This window comes from Macaca nemestrina, chromosome 12, assembly GCF_043159975.1.
Source record: "Macaca nemestrina isolate mMacNem1 chromosome 12, mMacNem.hap1, whole genome shotgun sequence".
Lineage (NCBI taxonomy): Eukaryota > Metazoa > Chordata > Mammalia > Primates > Cercopithecidae > Macaca > Macaca nemestrina.
This window is the reverse complement of record NC_092136.1, coordinates 76,947,920-76,967,958: the sequence shown is the minus strand read 5'-3', so window position 1 is coordinate 76,967,958 and position 20,039 is coordinate 76,947,920. Positions and strand designations below refer to the sequence as shown.

Below are 20,039 nucleotides of genomic sequence, written 5' to 3'. Positions count from 1 at the left end.
TAGAAAGAATAGAAAGAGGGAAATGGGGTCATCTGATTGGAGCTGGAGACATCGGTACTGAAAGCCATTGCCTCAAGTACCACAAATTCCCTCTACCAGGATGGTGGTTGTAAGTATAAGCAAAGAGTATCCCTTTAAAGACTGACTGCTGTGTGGGTTATTCACTTCATTTTATAGAGGCCGTGCCTCTCTTTAAGGAATTCTTCTTCAGGAAAGGTGGTTTCACAGGGTGCTGCAGTTTTACAGGGTTTCATTTCTCTTAATACTGTTCTTCTTTCTGAATTGCTGGTCTGATCACCACCTCAAGCCATGCTGATATTTGTAGTATGCTGATGACTTTCTTTGTAGCAGATAAAATTTTCTAGTTTTTGGTTCTGAAATAATCTGAGCCATGTTTGGTGTGTTTATGTATATGGGAACAACAGTATGATTCTCAATAGAACTCAGAAATCTAAACTGGAGCAGCAGATACCCCTTGGTTTATCTGCCTGTATAACAGTTATTCTCAGATTTATTTTTTCCTGCAATGGTAATGAGGTGAGCTTATACTTAGCTGGAATCTCTGTACTATATTTCTGTTTTGTTTTGTTTTGTTTTTTGAGACGGAGTCTGACTCTGTCACCCAGGCTGGAGTGCAGCGGCACAATCTGGGCTTACTGTAACCTCCGCCTCCCAGGTTCAAGCAATTCTCAGCCTCCCGAGTAGCTGGGACTACAGGTGCACGCCACCACACCGGGTAATTTTTTGTATTTTTAGTAGAGACGCGGTTTCACCATGTTAGCCAGGATGGTCTCAATCTGCTGACCTCGTGATCTGCCCACCTCGGCCTCCCAAAGGCTGGGATTACAGGTGTGAGCCACTGCAACCCAGCCTTTCTGTACTATACCTTTTTAGATGATCGTCTAAGTTACAGTTCATAGTCTTGAGCTGTTTCTTTGCTTTTCAGAAAACTAGGATGATTGATTAAGTGAACTCTTCGAAGATAAGGTATATGAATACATGACAGTGATTTCGAGGATCAAGTGGCCTGTGGGATCAGTCTCATTATTCTAAAACTATGCTCCCCCAACAGAGTTTCTAAAAACTAGGCAGTAAGTAAAAGCTTATTGTAAGCTTGTCTTTGAATCACTGTATCTGAAATCAGTGTTTTTTATCAATGGCCTAAAGTCAACTGTTTTCATAACTGTATTTCTGCTTATAAGCTTAAACTAAATTTAAGTAGAAGACTTTATTGAAGAATGATAAGAATTATGTCTTTAGCCATTATGACGTGCTGTACATTTCTACCATTCAAAAAAGTAAAATTATAAGTAACACAATAGAATTGCAGGAGCGGTGACATTTTTAAGACATGGTGCTAGAAAGATGCTTAGAAAAATGTCAAAATATAAAACATCTTCGAGTAATTGGATCAGTAATGTAATCTGGGATTCTACCACTTTTCTGCTACTTCATACCTACATCATATTGACAACCCTTTGTGAATTCACGTAGCCCCTGTTTCTTTCTCCTTCAGAATCTTTCACCTCCTGAGGCCCTGTGAAAGAAGAGGGTTTGTTAAAAGTTACTTTATGAAATTTATCATGTGAAAAGGTAGAGGAATTTCAGTTTAATTGGGACAAATACTACTGTTTTTTGGATTGATGGAAAGTAGTTAATAAGTAAATCTTTGGAAGGAAGTTCATAATTATCTTCTGGAAATGAAACTATTTTAGAAATCTTACAGGCGATAAATGAATTTAGAGCTTGTCAGTGTTTCAGAAAAGGATCGTGTATTTAAAAAATATGATTGATGGCTGGGCGCAGTGGCTCACACCTGTAATCCCAGCATTTTGGGAGGCCAAAGTGTGGTGGCATGTGCCTGTAGTCCCAGCTACTTGGGAGGCTGAGGCAGGAGAATCATTTGAACCCAGGAGGTGGAGGTTGTAGTGAGCTGAGATCGCACCACTGCACTCCAGCCTGGGCAACGGAGCGAGACTCCATCTCAAAAAATGTATATATATGATTGATACTTTACAGCTGTCCAAAGCCATAGCAACTTACTACGTGTTTATTAAAATTTAAGATAATTAAAAATAAATAAAATTAATAATTGAATTCTTTAGTTTTATTAGCCACATTTCAACTTCTCGACACATGTGGCTAATGGCTACTGCACTGAAAAGTGCAGATACAGAACATTTCAATCATCCTGGAGCAATCTATTGAATAGACAGTGCCGTTTTAAAGCATAAAAAGTATGGTGGTTTTAATGTTTAATAAACTATAATGTTGATTGGTTTTCCTGTAGCCTGTTTCTTATCAATTGACAGATTATACTAGTGCGCTTAAAGATTATCAGCGTATCAGTTCTATTTGTAACAAAATATTCATTCAATTGGTATGTTTAGTGGGTTATAAATTTTAATTTTAAGCATACTAGGTCTACACTATGCAGTACTATCCAGTACAGTAGCCTCTAGCCACATGTGGCTCTTGAGGACTTGAAATATAGCTAGTTTGAATTGAGATGTGCTGTCAGTGTGAAATGCACAGTGTATTTTAAATAGTCCGAAAAGTAAAATCTTTTGCTTAGTACAAAAGAAAGTAATACTTTAAAAATAGTGATTGGCTGGGCGCGGTGGCTCACACCTGTAATCTCAGCACTTTGGGAGGCCGAGGTAGCAGATCATGAGGTCAGGAGTTCGAGAACAACCTGACCAACATGGTGAAACCCCGTCTCTACTGAAAATACAAAAATTAGCCAGGCGTGGTGGCGCATGCCTGTAATCCCAGCTATTCAGGAGGTTGAGGCAGAAGAATCACTTGAACCTGGGAGGCGGAGGTTGCAGTGAGCCAAGATCACACCACTGCACTCCAGCCTGGGTGACAGAGCAAGACTCCGTCTCAAAAAAAAAAAAAAAAGGTTGATTATATGTTGACATAACTTTGGATATAGGGCATTAAATAAAATATATTATTAAAATTAATTTTAATCTCTTTTTACTTTTTATAATATTTTACTAGAAAATTTGAAATTATATGACTCATCTTACATTTCTGTTGCATAGTGCTGACTGTAGAAGAGCCAGTACTCTAATAAATCAAGTAATATATAATCTATTTGTACATGCCTAAATCAACAATGAGTAGATTTGTAAAGTGGGCTGAAAACATGTTTATTCACTTTTATTTTTGTCTTGTAGTGGCTTTTAAAAAATAATACCAATAGTATCAAAATCTTTCATGATTCTATGTAGCATAGAACACTGGTGGGGGACGTGCGTAAAACACTGGTGCAAAGGTTTTAGCCAACTGCTAAATGAGTGACACAGACAGTATGAATACAGTGGGCATTCCAGGGACAAAGAGGTGGCTGGTACTAGAAATCTCTCACAGAGACTTTTGGGACTTGTATTGCCTAGACATTGAAAGATAAATATGATTCAAGTGGGCAGAAAACAATAAATAACTCTTTAATAAAGCCCACATAGGTAATGGGCTGAGTATGTTTAGTGGACCATTAACTGGCAAAATGATTCAAATCGAGGATATTAGTGCAAGAAGTAAGAGAGAAGGATTGCAGTTAGGATGAGACTGAATATTGGGGCTCTGAAGCTAGGGTAAGAAATCTGGCTGGGTTTATGTAGGTATTTAGGAGCCATAAAAAATACTTACCAACTGGGAAGTAATATGAAAGCAGTCTTTTTGGAAAATTGGTTTGATTGCAGGAGACTGTCCATAGCTGTTTTTCTGACACGAGAAGGTATAGTAATGTCCTAGGGAAAGAAGGAAATAGGAGGCAAGTTTAAGATGTATAGGAAGGGAGAACCCTCAAGACTTCTGTGTTTGGGGAAAAGGAGAAATTGAAGAAGGTAACCTTGGTTTTAAAACACAACAGAAATAAACGTGTTTTATATTTATACAATGCTATACAGTTTCAAAATTCTGTGAGGTAACCAACACAGCCTTTTTTAATGGAGAAATTGAGCTTCATTGTTTAAAGGACTCGACCAGAACCATTGTCTCCTTATATAGGTGGGGCAGCTGAGAATCCAGCCCAGATCTTTTATCACTGCACAACCAGTCAATCACTAAGTTTTAATAATTTTGTTTCCTAAACATTTCTCAGATCTGTCCACTTCTCTCTGTACCACCTCTACCTTAGTTTAGGCTACTCCTATCTTCTGGATTGAGGTTTTCCTGAATTTATATCTAGCTTCGGCCCTGTACCCCACCTCCTAAAACAAAAAAGCAAATAAAAACTTATTTTATTAATATTTAAAAATCTGTCTTCCTCCAATTCAGTCATTAAGGTCTTCTAAAATGCAGCAGACTTTCCTGCTTAAACTTTTACATAAAATCTAAACTTCTGAGCCCGGCCTCATTAGGCTGTAACTATCTATGTCCATTCCTCCAGTTCCATGTTCTTTTTGGGTTTTTAGCTATTTGCATCTGTTATTTTTGTGCAAGCAATGCCCTTTCCCTCCTTTTCTCCATTCCACCCTTAACCCCATACTTCACATCTTAGTAGATTTGTCTGTTTACTTGTTGTGAATGCTCCCCACTCCCACCCCCAACCCACCACTCTACCTGCTATGAAGATTCACTCAAGTAGGCTCATTAAGGAGAGAGGGACTGTTTCTTTCTTACTAATAGTTCACCCATTGAAATTAGTTGAATGGGTGAATGTTTTTATATTTCAAAGTGTTTCAAATTTAGAAGGAACTTTAGTAGGGAAGGAAAGAATGACTGAAAAATATTAGGTCATCATTTCCCAACCTGTCCCTCAGAGTGTTTGTATCCTACAAGATGGTGGATCAAATATGTTAGAGAATGCTGCAGATTGTGTACCTATTTTGGATATTCGCAATGCACAAAGGGCGTATGATAAAGACAACAGTCCTGTGGTTTAAAAAAAAAGAAAAACTTTTTTGTTTTTTGATCCAACATTTTGCCAATATATTTGAGTATGGGATCTTCTTAGGTAGTATACTGTAATTTCTCTAAGGTTACTAGTGGTATTTGGGATTTGAGAAATGGTCATTTTTGACCTGGTGCAGTGGCTCATGCCTGTAATCCCAGCATTTCGGGAGGCCAAGGCGGGCAGATCACCTGAGATCAAGAGTTCCAGACAAGCCTGGCCAACATGGTGAAACCCCGTCTCTACTAAAAATACAAAAACTAGCCAGGAGTAGTGGTGGGCACCTATAATTCCAGCTACTTGGGAGGTTGAGACAGGAGAATCGCTTGAACCCAGGAGGCGGAGATTGCAGTGAGCCAAGATTGTGCCACTGTACTCCAGCCTGGGCAAAAAGAGTGAGATACCGTTTCAAAATAAAAAAGAGAAATGCTTCTTTTGACAGCCATATGTGTCCCTCTGGTCTAATTAATATAATTAAATACAATCAGACCATGCCTAAATAATATTTAGAGGACCTCTGATTGTTTACAGTCAAAGCAGAGAATCTGAGGGAAGATAACAGCAGTCCTCAAATATTTGAAGGTTCCAACAGAAGAGGGATTAAAAGTACTGTCTTTGAGACTAGAGAGTAAGAGCCAGAATTAGGAGAGGAAGTTGTCATAGGGCAGATTTTGAGAGTAAGGGTAGCTTTCTAGTAATTAGAACTATCCAGAAAACAGAACTAAGTGCTATGCAAGGTAAGTCATTTTTTTGTCAATGAAGCTTGTCAAGCAAAGATTCCTAGAAAGGCTACAGAGAAGTTTAACACATCAGACAAGGGATAGATTGGAAGAGTTTTCCAAAGCAGTTTGGAAACCGTTAGTTTAATTTCTGACATATCTATCAACTTGGAATTCATATTTCTTGATTGCTTTTAATGCTATGAGTGTATGTCTTTGAAATCTCAGCAGGGGAACCAAATATTTGTTATTGCAGATAAACAGAATACAAACTTTAGTTGTATAGTTAAGTGCTTTTACTTGATGGTATTTTTTTTTAACAAACTATTTTTTTAAGAGCGATTTTAGGTTCACAGAAAAATTAAGCAGCAAGTGTGGAGAGTTCCCATATATCCCTGTCCCCACACACGTACAGTTTCTCTACTGTTGACTCCCACAATAGTGGTACATTTCTTATAACTGATGAATCTACATTGACATATAATTATCACCAAAGTTCATAGTTTATATTAGGTTTTACTCTTATTTGATGGTGTTTTGAAAGAAAATGTGAATATTCCTGCTTATCTTTAAGAAAATGGTTTTTGGTCATTTCTTGCTGTAGTTTAGGCTTTTTTGATTCATAGGTCTAAAAGTTAGGTAGTATCAACACTGTCTGTTTTGAGAAAGTATCCAGGGTTGGGGAAGGTTATTTTTTTTATAATCTTAAATGTTTACAAATGTTTTATTTTGTTGGCTAACAATATTTTTTTTTCTTTTAAGTACCGAAAGAATTGGTGGAGCTCCATTTGAAGCTGATGAGGAAGATTGGCAAATCTGTTACTGCAGACAGATGGGAAAAATATTTGATCAAGGTAACTAGTATTCGTAAATTTCCTGCTCTATTACTGAAATACTACTGTAGCATAAATTGATATGTTTTATAATACACATAATTTTTAATTAGTTTACTAAAAGTAAGACTATGGCTCCAAAATCCACGTGACTACAAGTATATGATTCTCCTCTTTTCCTACTGCTTAGTAGTAATATATCTCTTTTGTGCCTAACACTGTGCTCAGGACTTTTCATGTCTTTTCTCGTTTAATTCTTACAATCACCCTGATCACATCAAATAAGAAACTGATAAGGCTCAGGGATGTTGTCATTTAGTTCACATAGTATGCATAGACTTATTTAGTGATTCCCCTAGACTCTATTATATAGAACAGGGGTCCCCAACCTCTGGGCCACAGACCAATAGTGGTCCTCCCCATTTCTCTCCTTACCATCTGAGCTCTGCTTCCTGTGAGATCAGCTGCAGCATAGATTCTCGTAGGAGTGCGAACCCTATTGTGAACTGCGCATGCGAAGGATCTAGGTTGTGCATTCCTTATGAGAATCTACTGCCTGATGATCTGTCACTATTTCCCATCACTTCCAGATGGGGAACATCTAGTTGATTCAAATGTAATGTATTTGAATCATCCCAAAGCCATCTCCCTCCCACACACCACCCCCAGTCTGTGGAAAAATTATCTTCCGCAAAACTGGTCCCTGGTGCCAAAAAGGTTGAGGACCACTGATGCAGAAACGTGCCATCTTTTTTGTTCCTCAGCATTTTTGCATATATGGTATCTTCTGCCTGGAATACCTTCCCATCAGTTTGTTTTCCTAGCGAACTTATTTGTCCTTTAGGTCTCAGCTCAAGTAGTACTGTCTCCTTGAGTCCTTCTATCAGGAAGATGTTCCTTCATGGATTTGTTTAACCCTGTTTTACAAACTGTCATATGGTTTTATATTGAATGTTCATTATGTACCAGGTGATGTTTAGGGCTTTCTTTGCATTATCTCAACTTTAAAATACTGATTATCCTCATTTTACTCACAAGGAAATTGATTTTGAGAAACTAAATACAGTAACTTGACTGGTCTCACATTGCTAAAAATGACAGAGCCAGCATTCAAATCCAGGACTTGGTGAATCCGGTGCTTTAAAATATCACTGATGAAATGTTCCTCACATTTGTCTTTCTTGTATATTGTAATTTTCTTGAAGGCTTCTTTTAATCTTTTTTTTTTTTTTTTTTAAAGACATCGTCTCACTCTGTCACCCAGGCTAGAGTGCAGTGGCACTGTCTCGGCTCACTGCAACCTCCGCCTCCCGGGTTCAAGCAATTCTCCTGCCTCACCCTCCTGAGTAGCTAGGACTACAGGCGTGCGCCACCACGCCTGTCTAGTTTTTTTTGGTATTATTAGTAGAGTCAGGGTTGCACCATATTGGCCAGGCTGGTCTCGAGCCCCTGACCTCGTGATCCGCCCACCTTGGCCTCCCAAAGTGCTGGGATTACAGGTGTAAGCCACCATCCCGGCGGCTTCTTTTAATCATTTTTTTTTTTTTTTTTTTTGAGATGGAGTTTCGCTCTTTTTGCCCAGGCTGGAGTGCAATGGTGCGATCTCGGCTCACCGCAACCTCCGCCTCCCGGGTTCAGGTGATTCCCCTGCCTCAGCCTCCCGAGTAGCGGGGATTACAGGCATGCGCCACCATGCCTGGCTAATTTTGTATTTTTAGTAGAGACGGGGTTTCTCCATGTTGGTCAGGCTGGTCTTGAACTCCCGACCTCAGGTGATCCACCTGCCTCGGCCTCCCAAAGTGCTGGGATTACAGACGTGAGCCAACGCGCCGGGCCTCTTTTAATCTTTTATGCATCAGTATTAGATGGATCAATTAATCACTGAGACAATTTTAGTTTTCTTTCCCTTGACTGCCAGTAAGCTTAACTTTGTTATATTTATTTCTTAGTTATAATCATTAGCTAGTTTTCTGATGGAATTTTTACCTTCCATTACATGGCTCTTATGGCTGTCTCATCTTTCTCCTTGTGGCATCATTGTACATATGTGTTACTGAAAGCTGTTTCTTTTCCTTTTGAAGTAAATGGAATATAATTAATATAAAAATCTGTTTAAATCCAGAGCAAGTATCTGGCATCTGCTAGGCCTTGTTGCTTTGCTCATAGCAGACATTACCAACCTAAGCCTTTCCTGCTAAGCCTAGACTTAGCAGACTACATTATTATACAAATCAGTCAGCATTGGCATGTATTTGTCAACTCCTGTTAGTAATTCCCGAAGACAGCTGAACTAAGACCTATAGAATGAGCAGAAATTTTATTAGGAAATAACCAGTAGCTTAGCCCTACTGTAATACAAAGTACCTAGAGAAAATGACAGTGAGTGGAGGCCTAACAATCATGTGTTCAGGAGGTTACTGTGATAATCCAACTGAGCAATAAGGAGACCTGAATTAGGGTTTTGGCACTAGGGATGGAAAGGAGGGGGTGGATGTAAGAGCTATTTGGAAGGTAAAATCAACAACTTTTGATAATTGATAGAGAGAGAGTGGTGTCTAGGAACTGAGCTTAACCAAGGGCATTCATTTGTTATTGTGCTGTATCTTGCGTTTGCTAACATACATTCATCCGTAGTAGACAGGAACTCAAAAATCTAGGCAGATGACTTTTTACTTTTACAGTGCAATTACCCTTCTAAAAATAAAGAAACCCAGCCAGGCACAGTGACTCACATGTATAATCCTAGCACTTTGGGAGGCTGAGGCAGGTAGATTGCTTAAGCTCAGGAATTCAAGACCAGCCTGGGCAACATGGCAAAACCCCGTCTCTACAAAAAAAAAAAAAAAAAAAAAGAAAGAAAATAATACAAAAAATAGCTGGATGTGGTGGTGCAAGTCTGTAGTCCCAGCTGTGCAAGAGGCTGAGGTGTAAGGATTGCTTCAGCTAGCCCAGGAGGTCGAGGCTGCAGTGAGCCAAGATTGTGCCACTGCACTCCAACCTGGGCAACAGAGTGAGGCCCTGTCTCAAAAAAAAAAAAAAAAAAAAAAATCATTGAATGGAAATTTAAACTAGCAGTTCTGCTAGGACCTGTTAACTCTTGCTTAGTTGGATGGGCCTTGGCCTTATTCTTCACATTCCTTTTACTTGGCAAGTCATAAAGAAATTTCTCTGCCAGTGAACCCTTACGCTTCCCTTATGCTTCCATGAAATTCCCCTGTTTTCTGTGATTGTTAATGATTGATTGATGAGCAATTTCAGACACCTTGACCATGGATAATGAATACCAGTATGCTAAATAACAATTTGCCTTCACATGCCTTCGCAAGTTTAGTACCCGCACCTCTACTTCCTTCTGCCCTGCCTCTTTCCTGAAGACAACCATGTGAAGACCTTTAAAACTAGTGGGATAACCGATTTTTCATAAGTTATCCCTTAAAAGAAATCGCACTTGATTTCTTTTAGCCTCAGAATAATTTCTAATAGGAGTTGTTTTAAAAAAAAATACTATAACATCAAATATAGTAAGTGTTTCAAAGAAATGTTAAAAAATGAAAGCAAATATGTGTCTTAGAATACACAGAAAGTATTTTGGGGGGCTCAATACTTGAAAGATGATGTCATTAAGTAGAAAATAACCTAATGTGGCCAGGCATGGTGGCTCACGCCTGTAATCCCAGCACTTTGGGAGGCCAAGGCAGGTGGATCACAAGGTTAGGAGATTGAGACCATCCTGGCCAACATGATGAAACCCCGTCTCTACTAAAAATACAAAAAATTAGCTGGGCATGGTGGTGCACACCTGTAATCCCAGCTACTCAGGAGGCTGAGGCAGGAGAATCGCTTGAACCGAGGAGACGGAGGTTGCAGTGAGCCAAGATCACAGCCCTGCACTCCACTCTGGTGACAGAGTGAGACTCCGTTTCAAAAAAAAAAAAGAAAAGAAAAAAGAAAGAAAGAAAATAACCTAATGTGTATTTTCTGGGGTGTTTTTCTACCCCTCAACAGGAAATGACCATATTCATTTGTACCTTGAAAGTAAAGTACCTAGTATTAGGTTTAGAAATCCCTTGAAAATGAATACATTTGGCAATAGATGCCCTTGATCTAAACAGCAATTTCAGAAAGACCCATTGTCATCTGTTAGCAAATCATAAAGGCCACTTTTTGTCATTTGTTAATTTGGTTATATTTTGACAAGAACTGGATGTTCCTTTACTGTTGTATTTCTCAAAAGTAAATTAAGATTAATACTCTTAATTTTTATTTGCATTGTTAGTATTTTGTGTTTTTATTTTTTGAGATGTAATTCACGTAACATAAAATTCACCATTTTAAAGTGTACAGTTCATTGGTTTTTAGTGTATTTACTATATTGTGCAAACATAGCCACTAATTCCAAAACTTTTCTAAGAAAGAAGTTTTGTATCTATTATCAATCAGTAAGAAGCCTTGTATCTATTATCAATCAGTATCAATCACATCCCCACCTTTTCCCCTGTATCCATCTGTATGGATTTGCCTACTGTGGACATTTCTTATAAATGGAATCATAAAATATGTGGTCTTTCCTATTTTCTTTCACTTAGTATAATGATTTCCAGGTTTATGTACATTGTATCATGTATCATATTATTCCTTTTTATTGCCAAATACTAATCCATTATATGGATAATAGCATCTTTTATGTGTCCGTCATCAGTTGAGGGACATTTGCTTGTTTCCTACTCTGTTGTCTATTAGGAATAATGCTGCCATAGACATTTGTGTACAAGTTTTTCTGTGAACATGTATTTTCATTTCTCTCCTGTATATAACTAGGAGTAGAATTGTTGGGTCATATGGTAATTCTGTGTTTAACTTTTTAAGGAACTGCCAAACTGTTTTCCATAGCGGCTGTACTATAGCAATTTATACTGTACTGATAGCAATTTATGAGGTTTCCAGTTTCTTTGTAACTTTTTAATAATAATGATAATAGATAATATTTGACAGCTTATTATAAACTCAGTGCTATGCTTGCTTTGGTTTTTTTTTTTACATGCATCACCATTTAATTCTCACCACAATCTGGACCATAGAATGGTAAATTACTCCCAAGGTCACATAGACACCACATGGTAAAGCAAGGATTGAACACGGGTTTGTCTGATAGCAGAGCATGAATGCTTAATGCTTTATATATTGCAAAGGATTTTCTTTTTCTTTTTTTTCTTTTTGAGACGGAGTCTTGCTTTTTCACCAGGCTGGAGTGAGTGCAGTGGCTCAATCTTGGCTCACTGCAACCTCTGCCTCCCGGATTTAAGCAATTCTGCTGCCTCAGCCTCCTGAGTAGTTGGGATTACAGGCACACGCCACCATGCCCAGCTAATTTTTGTATTTTTAGTAGAGAGACGGGGTTTCACCATGTTGGCTAGGATGGTCAGGCGTGAGCCACTGCGCCCTGCCTTAGCATCTTCTTTGTAAAAGTTACATGAAGCATTTAACTTTGTAAAACGTTCCTTAGAGAATACCATTTACTCTGTGCTAATGTATGAGCAACCAGGATTTATTCTCATAACTGAATTGCAGGTGGTAGTGCAGAAAGGACATTGGATTTGTATTGGGGAAAACATTTACCTGAACAATGCTAATTACTAGGTGTATAAGTTTTTTCATGAAGGTATAGTCTCTGCATAGTGTCTTTCAAATAGTTGGAACCCAGCAAATATTCTTTAAATATTAATAATAAATTACCAAAGCAACAGGACAGTAATTTTAGAGAAGTTTTCTTCTCTTCTGTGGCTGGCATTCCTTTGGAAATTGGTGTGAACTTGGGTCAAATTATTTATACTTGTGGATGTAGAAATGTTAGGTTGCATTTTCTCTAGTTTTCTACTGAACTGCTATGTGACTTCAGATGGTCCAATGAATGTTTTGTAATGTTTTGTAATACTAAAATGCCTAAATATTTTTCCCACAGAGACGCATTCGCTAAATACTTTAATATCTGGGAAACCTCCTGTGGCAAGAGTGCTCTTGAATTTTTTTTCAAGTGTGCAAGATTTGTTTTAGTTATAAAATATCAATTATATACTGTTCCAGCTGAGTGTGGTGGCTCATGCCTGTAATCCCAGCACTTTGGGAGGCCAAGCCAGGCAGATCACCAGAGATCGGGAGTTCAAGACCAGCCTGGCCAACATGGTGAAACCCTGTCTCTACTAAAAATACAGAAATTAGCTGGGCGTGGTGGCGGGTGCCTGTAATCCCAGCTACTCAGGAGGGTGAGGCAGGAGAATCACTTGAACCCGGGAGGCAGAGGTTGCAGTGAGCTGAGATCGCACTACTGCACTCCAGCCTGGGTGACAAAGTGAGACTCCATCTCAAAAAAATAGAAAAGGTACTGTTCCTTCATAGTCACAGAACTTGCTTAGTAAAGAATGCCTGTAAGTATAATGTCAGTGTGTTTTGAAAGAAGTTACATAAAAATAGCATTTTAAAGTTGTTTATCGTTGCTTTCACTAAGCAGATAAATGTGGAAGTGAAAAAGTCTTTTCTTAAAATTTCATGACTATAAAAAGTTTTAGGAATTCATTGTAAAGTATTACTATATTAATGACATACTTTTCTTGATTTTCGACTGAGCTGAATATGATGGAAGAATGCAGTATATAAGATTTATTGAGTTTTTATTGTGGTATTTTTATTTGTATTTTGTTTATGTATTTATTTTAGAGATAGGGTTTCACTCTTGTCACCCAAGGTGGAGTGCAGTGGTATAATCATAGCTCACTATAATCTCTAATTGCTGGGCTCAAGTGATTCTCCTGCCCCAGGCACTTGAGTAGCTAGGACCACAGGCAAGTGCCACAATGCCAAGCTAATATTTTTTATTTTTTGTAGAGATAGCATCTCGCCACGTTTGCCCAGTGTGGTCTCAAACTCCTGGGCTCAAGTGATCCTCCTGCCTTGGCCTCCCAAAGTGTTGGGATTACAGATGTGAGCCACTGCACCTGGTTGGTGGTATTTTTAAAATATCTTTTGACTGTTGCCTATAGTATAAAATACTTTTTTGTTGAACTATGACAACTTGCAAAATACAATGGATACACTATTTCATATCTTATAGAAAAATTAACTGAAAATGGATCAACAACCTAAATATAAGGGCTAAATCTATGAAACTCTTAGAACAAAATAAAGGGAAATCTTCATGACCTTGGATCTGGCAATGGATTCTTATATAGAAAACCGGAAGACTGAGCAACAACATAAAAAATAGATTAGTTAGACTTTGTCAAATTTTAAAACATTTGTACATCAAAGAACATTATGAAGAAAGTGAAAAGACAGCCTACAGAATGGAAGAAATTATATTGCAAATTGCACATATTGCAAATCATATAACTGATAAGCATTTAATGTTCGAGATACATATAAGGAGCTCCTAAAACTCAACAACATAAAGACAACCCAATTGGCAAAATTTTGAATAGACATTTCTTCAAAGAAGATACACAAAGATCAAAAAACACATGAGAAGAAGTTCATCATTTGTCCTTAGGGAAATATGATTCAAAACTGTAAGATACCACTTTACACCTAACAGGATGGCTATTTTTTTTTTTTTTAAGTAAGTGTGGTGATTTTGTGGAGAAATTAGAACTCTCCTAAATTCCTTGTGAGAATGTAATATGGTACAGCTGCTATGGAAAGGAGTTTAGCAGTTCCTCATAAAGCTCATCAGAATTGCCATATGACCTAGCAATTCCACTCCTACATATATAATTACTCCGAAGCAGGGACTCAAACAGATCTTTGTATGCCAATGTTTATTGCAGCATTATTCACTGTAGCCAGAAGGTAGAAACAACCTGTGTTCCTCAACAGATGGATGGATATTGCATTGAAAAGAAATTTTATGTATAATGTAAAAGAAAGATGAATTGGACTTTTTTCAGAAATCTTGTGGTTTTGCTGGACATCCACTTAAAAATGGAATCTGTGAAAGTTCTTTTGTGAGTGGTAAAACCATGTAAACTTGTTACTGCTTTTAAGATATATGCACAATCTGAATCTATCTTCCTTTTTTTTTTTTTTTTTTTTAAAGACTGGATCTCCCTCTGTTGCCCAGTCTCGAGTGCAGTGGCGCAATCACAGCTCACTGCAGCCTTGATCCCCTGGGCTCAGTGATCCTTCCACTTACTTCAGCTTCCCCAGTAGCTGGAACTACAGACTCACGCTACCACACCTGGCTAATTTTTAAATTTTTTTTATTTTAGAGACAGTGTCTCACTATGTTGCCCAGGCTGATCTTGAACTCCTGAGCTCAAGTGATCTCCCAGCCTCCCAGAGTGCTGGGATTACAAGCATGAGTCACCACGCTCAGCCTAAATCTGACTTCTCTTGAATATCCTCTGCCACAGTATAGCTCAAGCTTCATTACCATTCCTTTGAATTATTACAACAGGCTTTAGTTGTTCTCTTGACATCAGAATCTGTGTTCCTATTTGTCCTGCAGTGCCAACAGGACTATTTTTTTTTTTTCTGAGACAGAGTTTCGCTCTGTCACCAGGTTGGGGTACAGTGGCACAGTCTTGGCTCACTGCAACCTCCACTTCCCGGGTTCAAGTGATTCTCCTGCCTCAGCCTCCCAAGTAGCTGGGATTACAGGCATGCACCACCTTGCCCAGCCAATTTTTGTATTTTTAGTAGAGATGGGGTTTCACCATGTTGGCCAGGATGGTCTCGATATCCTAACCTCGTGATCCACCCGCCTTGGCCTCCCAAAGTGCTGGGATTACAGGTGTGAGCCACCGCGCTTGGCCCCAGGACTATTTCCTATTAGTACCTCCATAGCCTCGTTGGGTCTCCATATTTACTAGGCATGACCCACTTTCATAGACCTGCTCACTGTCTTCCTTCATGGTCTTGTCTCTGTCCATTGCCAATCCCAAAAACGTTTATGCCAGGGCTCTATGCTAGCCTTTATGCTAGAGCTCTAGCATAAAGAACTGTGTTCAACTCCACCTTGACAGAACATGCCATAATCATTCACATCTCCCCTTAAAAAAAAAAAAAACATTTTTTTTCTTTCTGAAATGAGCTGTACCTCCTTATTCATTTAAACCTCAATCATCCTTCTGGTCCTAGCACAGATGTTACCACCTGAAGAAAAGTTTCCTTGGTCTCCCTTCATCTCTTGGCTTGAGTTAGTGTTTCCTCTCTGTTTTCATAGTACTTTATACCTATGTCAGTTACTCACTTTGTAGATAACTCACTGACTACTTCTCCCCTGATAATTGTTTGTTTACGAATTGTCTCTTCCTCTCTGGATTCTGAAATTCTTGGAGCAGAGACTTTTAATCCATCTTTGCCCTTCCAGTATTTAAAACGGGGTATGTCTTGTAGCACTGTTCCATAAATGCTTCAGTCCTCCAGAATGATTATTGCAATTCCTGTTTCTCTCATTCTTTGAGTAAAGTACATATCCACTTTGCCCTACTTTCCTCCTGAGGTTAACATTACTTTCAATCTAAGGGTTGTTAGAGAATTTTATCATGTTACTATTTTCTTTTCAGTGTAGGGTTTTCACTGCTTGATATTTTCTTACTAGTTTACCCATTTTAGTGCCTCCATGATGACAAGTTGTCTTCTTCACCAAGGTATCCAAGCGTTTGACTAGTTCCGGCCATATAGTCTGCACATAGTAAATGTTTGTGGAATTATTGAAAAGGTTGTTATGAGAATTTACTGAGTTAATATTTTAAAGTATTTAGAATAGTATTTGGCACATAGTAAATATGCAAAAAATGTTATTATTCTAGTAAAATTTGAAAAGTTTCTTTTTGTTTTGTTTTGTTTTGTTTTGAGACAGAGTTTTGCTCTTGTTGTCCAAGCTGGAGTGCAGTGGTGTGATCTCAGCTCACTGCAACCTCTGCCTCCTGGATTGAAGCGACTCTCCTGCCTCAGCCTCCCTAGTAGCTGGGGATTACAGGCATGTGCCACCACCCCCGGCTAATTTTGTATTTTTAGCAGAGACAGGATTTCTCTGTGTTGGTCAGGCTGCTCTCAAACCCCCAACCTCAGGTGATCTGCCCACTTCGCACTCCCAAAGTGCTGGGATTACAGGCGTGAGCCACCACGCCTGGCCTGAAAAGTTTCTTTAGGATGTGTTGTGTTACCTAAAGAAATTATTGCTAGTTAAGATAATTTTTTAAAATTAAGATAAAAACAGTACCTTTGTGTGTCTTTCGAATGCTCATCAGGTTTGTTTTGTACTTGCTCTGTCTCAAACTTAGTCAAGGGATATGAATGTGAGTAAGATGCAGCTCTTCACTTCCCAGAGCTCAGCTATTAAATTCTTCTTCACACCTGTAATCCTAGCACTTTGGGAGGCCAAGGCAGACAGATCACGAGGTCAGGGGTCCAAGACCAGCCTGGCCAATATGGTGAAACCCCGTCTCTACTAAAAATACAAAAATTAGCCGGGTGTGGTGGCACGTACCTGTAGTCCCAGTTACTTGGGAGGCTGAGGCAGAAGAATTGCTTGAACCTGGGGGGCAGAGGTTGCAGTGAGCTGAGATCACACCACGGCACTCCAGCCTGGGCAATAGAGCAAGACTCCGTCTCAAAAAAAAAAAAAATCTTGATTCAGATTTGAAAGGTTTGAGTAAAGACAGTGTGACCTAGTCAGAAGATCTCTGAATGACTTTCAGCAACACACTTTTTAGATGTCTGATACATACCATCATCTTTATGTACAAACAAATCTCTTGTTAACTTCCTTCTCCCAGTTTTAATACCTTAGTTAAAAGCATTTTTCCTGTTTGTTCAAGCCAGGGAACCTTGATAAATCCAGGGGTTACCCTTGATTTTTCTTTCCACTTACCCTCCACATCTGTTCCATCAGCTGTCCTGATAATTCTACCTCCAAATCACAGCTTACTTCTCTCTGATCCCCACTACCCTCATAATGCATGCCACCATTGGCCTTCGGGTTGGTTTCTTAGTTTCCCCTTCTTGCCCCTCTGCAATCCATTTTCTACACAGCAGCCATGATTTCAAATGAAGCGTAATTCAGATCATACTATTTTCCCCTTATTTAAAATCCTTTAGTGGTATCCCATCATATTTGAAATAGAATCTTAATTCCTTACCCTGACCTACATAATTTGGCCTTTGGTTATCTATTTTGCCCTGCCTTTTGCCACTTGCCTCCTTAGTCTAGTTAATTTACACTGGTCTTTTTTCTTTTTTGAGACAGGGTCTCACTGTCTCACCCAGGCTGGAGTGCAGTGGCAAGATCTCGGGTCACTGCAACCTTGACTTCCTGGGCTCAAGCAATCCTCCCGCCTCAGCCTCCCTAGTAGCTAGGATTATAGGTGTGTGCTGCCATACCAGGCTGGGACTACACACCTGAGCCACCATGCCTGCTGATTTTGTTATTTTTAGTTTTTGTTTTTATGGGTTTTTGTTCTTCTTGTTGTTGTTGTTGTTGTTTGGCACAGAGTCTCACTGTTGCCTAGACTGGAATGCTGTGGTGTGATCTCAGCTCATTGCAACCACCATCTGCCTGGCTTCTGCCTCAGCCCTGCCCCGTCACCCCAACCCCACAACCTTAACTGGGACTACAAGCATGCACCACCATGCCTGGCTAATTCTTTTTCATTTTTTGTAGAGACAGGGTTTTGCCATGTTGCCCAGGCTGGTCTCAAACTCCTGGGCTCAAGCGATCCTCCTGCCTTGGTTTCTCAGTGTGCTGGGATTACAGGAGTGAATCACCACACACCAAGCCCTAATTTTTAAAAGTTTTGGTAGACACAGAGTCTCCCTACATTACCCAGGCTGGTCTCAAACTCCTGGGTTCAAGCGATGCTCCTACCTCGGCCTCCCAAAGTGCTGGGATTACAGGCATGAGTCACCTACTCCAGTCTCAAATGTCAACTTTTTAATGAGGTCTTCAGTAAGCGCCCAAAGTAGTACTCAAACTTTCTGTATCACATTACTGTTTTTTATTTTCAGCATATCATTTTTAGCGCTTGATATTTTCTTACTAGTTTTCCTGTTTGACTGCCTCATAGGATATAACCTCCATCATGATGGTAGAACCACCGAATGCCCTTTGTCCACGCAGAGCAGGGGAATTGCAATAGTGGAAGAGTTTTACCAAGATAGAACCAGCTAAAGGGAAGACCAGAGTCATAATTATTATTCAAATTAGTCTCCCCTAGCATTTGGGGGCTAGGGTTTTTCAAACACAGTTTAGGGGAAGGGGCGGGGTGGCTAGGCAATGGGTGCTTACTGCTTATTGGTTGGAGGTGCAAGAGAAATGGTCTTCCTGCATACTTGGTGGTTGCTGGGTGGGGCCACAGGTTGGCAGGTCCAGGTGGAGCCACTGGTCATTAGACATGCAACAAACCTGGAAAGACCTCTCGAAAGGCCAATCTTAGGTTGTACAATAGTGATGTTATCTGCAGGAATAATTGGAGAAGTTGCATGTCTTTTTACCTTCTGAATAATGGCTGGCAGTCCTTTACCTGTACCGGGGGAGTCCAGTCTTTTGGCTTCTCTGGGCCACATTGGAAGAAGAGGAGTTACCTTGGGGCACACGTAAAATACACTAACATGAATGATGGCTGATATGCTTTAACAAAACACAAAAATTCTCATGTTTTAAAAAAGTTTACAAATTTGTATTGGGCCGCATTTAAAACCATCCTGGTATGGGCCACGCGTTGGACAAGTTTGCACAGCTTAGTTAGTTCAGGCTCCTCTGTCCTCCTAGCCTAGTGGTGTCTCATTAGCTTTACAAAGGCAGTTGAGTTTTAGGGAAGGGCCTTTGTCATTTAAATTGTAAACTAAATGTCTCCCAAAATTTAAGCCCAGGAATAATTAAGGGCAGATTAAAGGCAAGATGGGAGTTGGCTGATCAGACCTCCCCCATTGCCATAATGTTCTCACTAGTATAATTTTTGCAAAGGCGATTTTGTTACCAGAAAGAGGTCCCAATCCAGACCCCAAGAGAGAGTGTTCTTGGAGTTCACACAAGACAGAATTCGAGGCAAATCCATAAGGTAAAATGAAAGCAAGTTTATTAAGAAAGTAAAGGAATAAAAGAATGGCTGCTCCATAGGCAGAGCAACCCTGAGGGCTGTTGCTTGCCGTTTTTATGGTTATTTCTTGATTATATGCTAAACAAGGGATGGATTATTCATGCCTCCCATTTTTGGACCATATAGGGTAACTTTCTGGTGTTGCCATCTCTTTTGTAGACTGTTTTGGTCCAGGGGGAGTGTAGCAGTGAGGACAAATAGGTCATTCTCATGGCCATCTTGTGATTTTGGGGGGTTTGGGGCGGCTTCTTTACTGTTTTATCAGCAAAGTCTTTATGACCTTTATCGTGTGCCCACCTCCTGTCTCATCCTGTGACTTAGAATGGTTTAACCTCCTGGGAATGCAGCCCAGTAGGTCTCAGTCTTATTTTACTCAGCTCCTATTCAACATGAAGCTGCTCTGGTTCAGATGCCTCTGACAGTTTGTGACCTCATCTGGGGTGACATCCAAGGTTTATTGTTTCACAGCCAGTGACATCAAGGACTCAGATAC

The 20,039-nt window shown here is 39.5% G+C and overlaps 1 protein-coding gene across 2 annotated transcripts in view; it reads left to right on the top strand.

Annotated features, from left to right (window-relative positions):
- The window catches only part of LOC105468803 (remodeling and spacing factor 1), a 158,619-nt gene that overhangs the window by 44,963 nt on the left and 93,617 nt on the right, over positions 1–20,039 (top strand). For both annotated transcript variants that reach the window (XM_071075345.1, XM_011719180.2), the window contains exon 2: positions 6,385–6,476. In XM_071075345.1, coding sequence (XP_070931446.1) covers positions 6,385–6,476 — 92 coding nt within the window. The remainder of the gene's footprint in view (positions 1–6,384; positions 6,477–20,039) is intronic.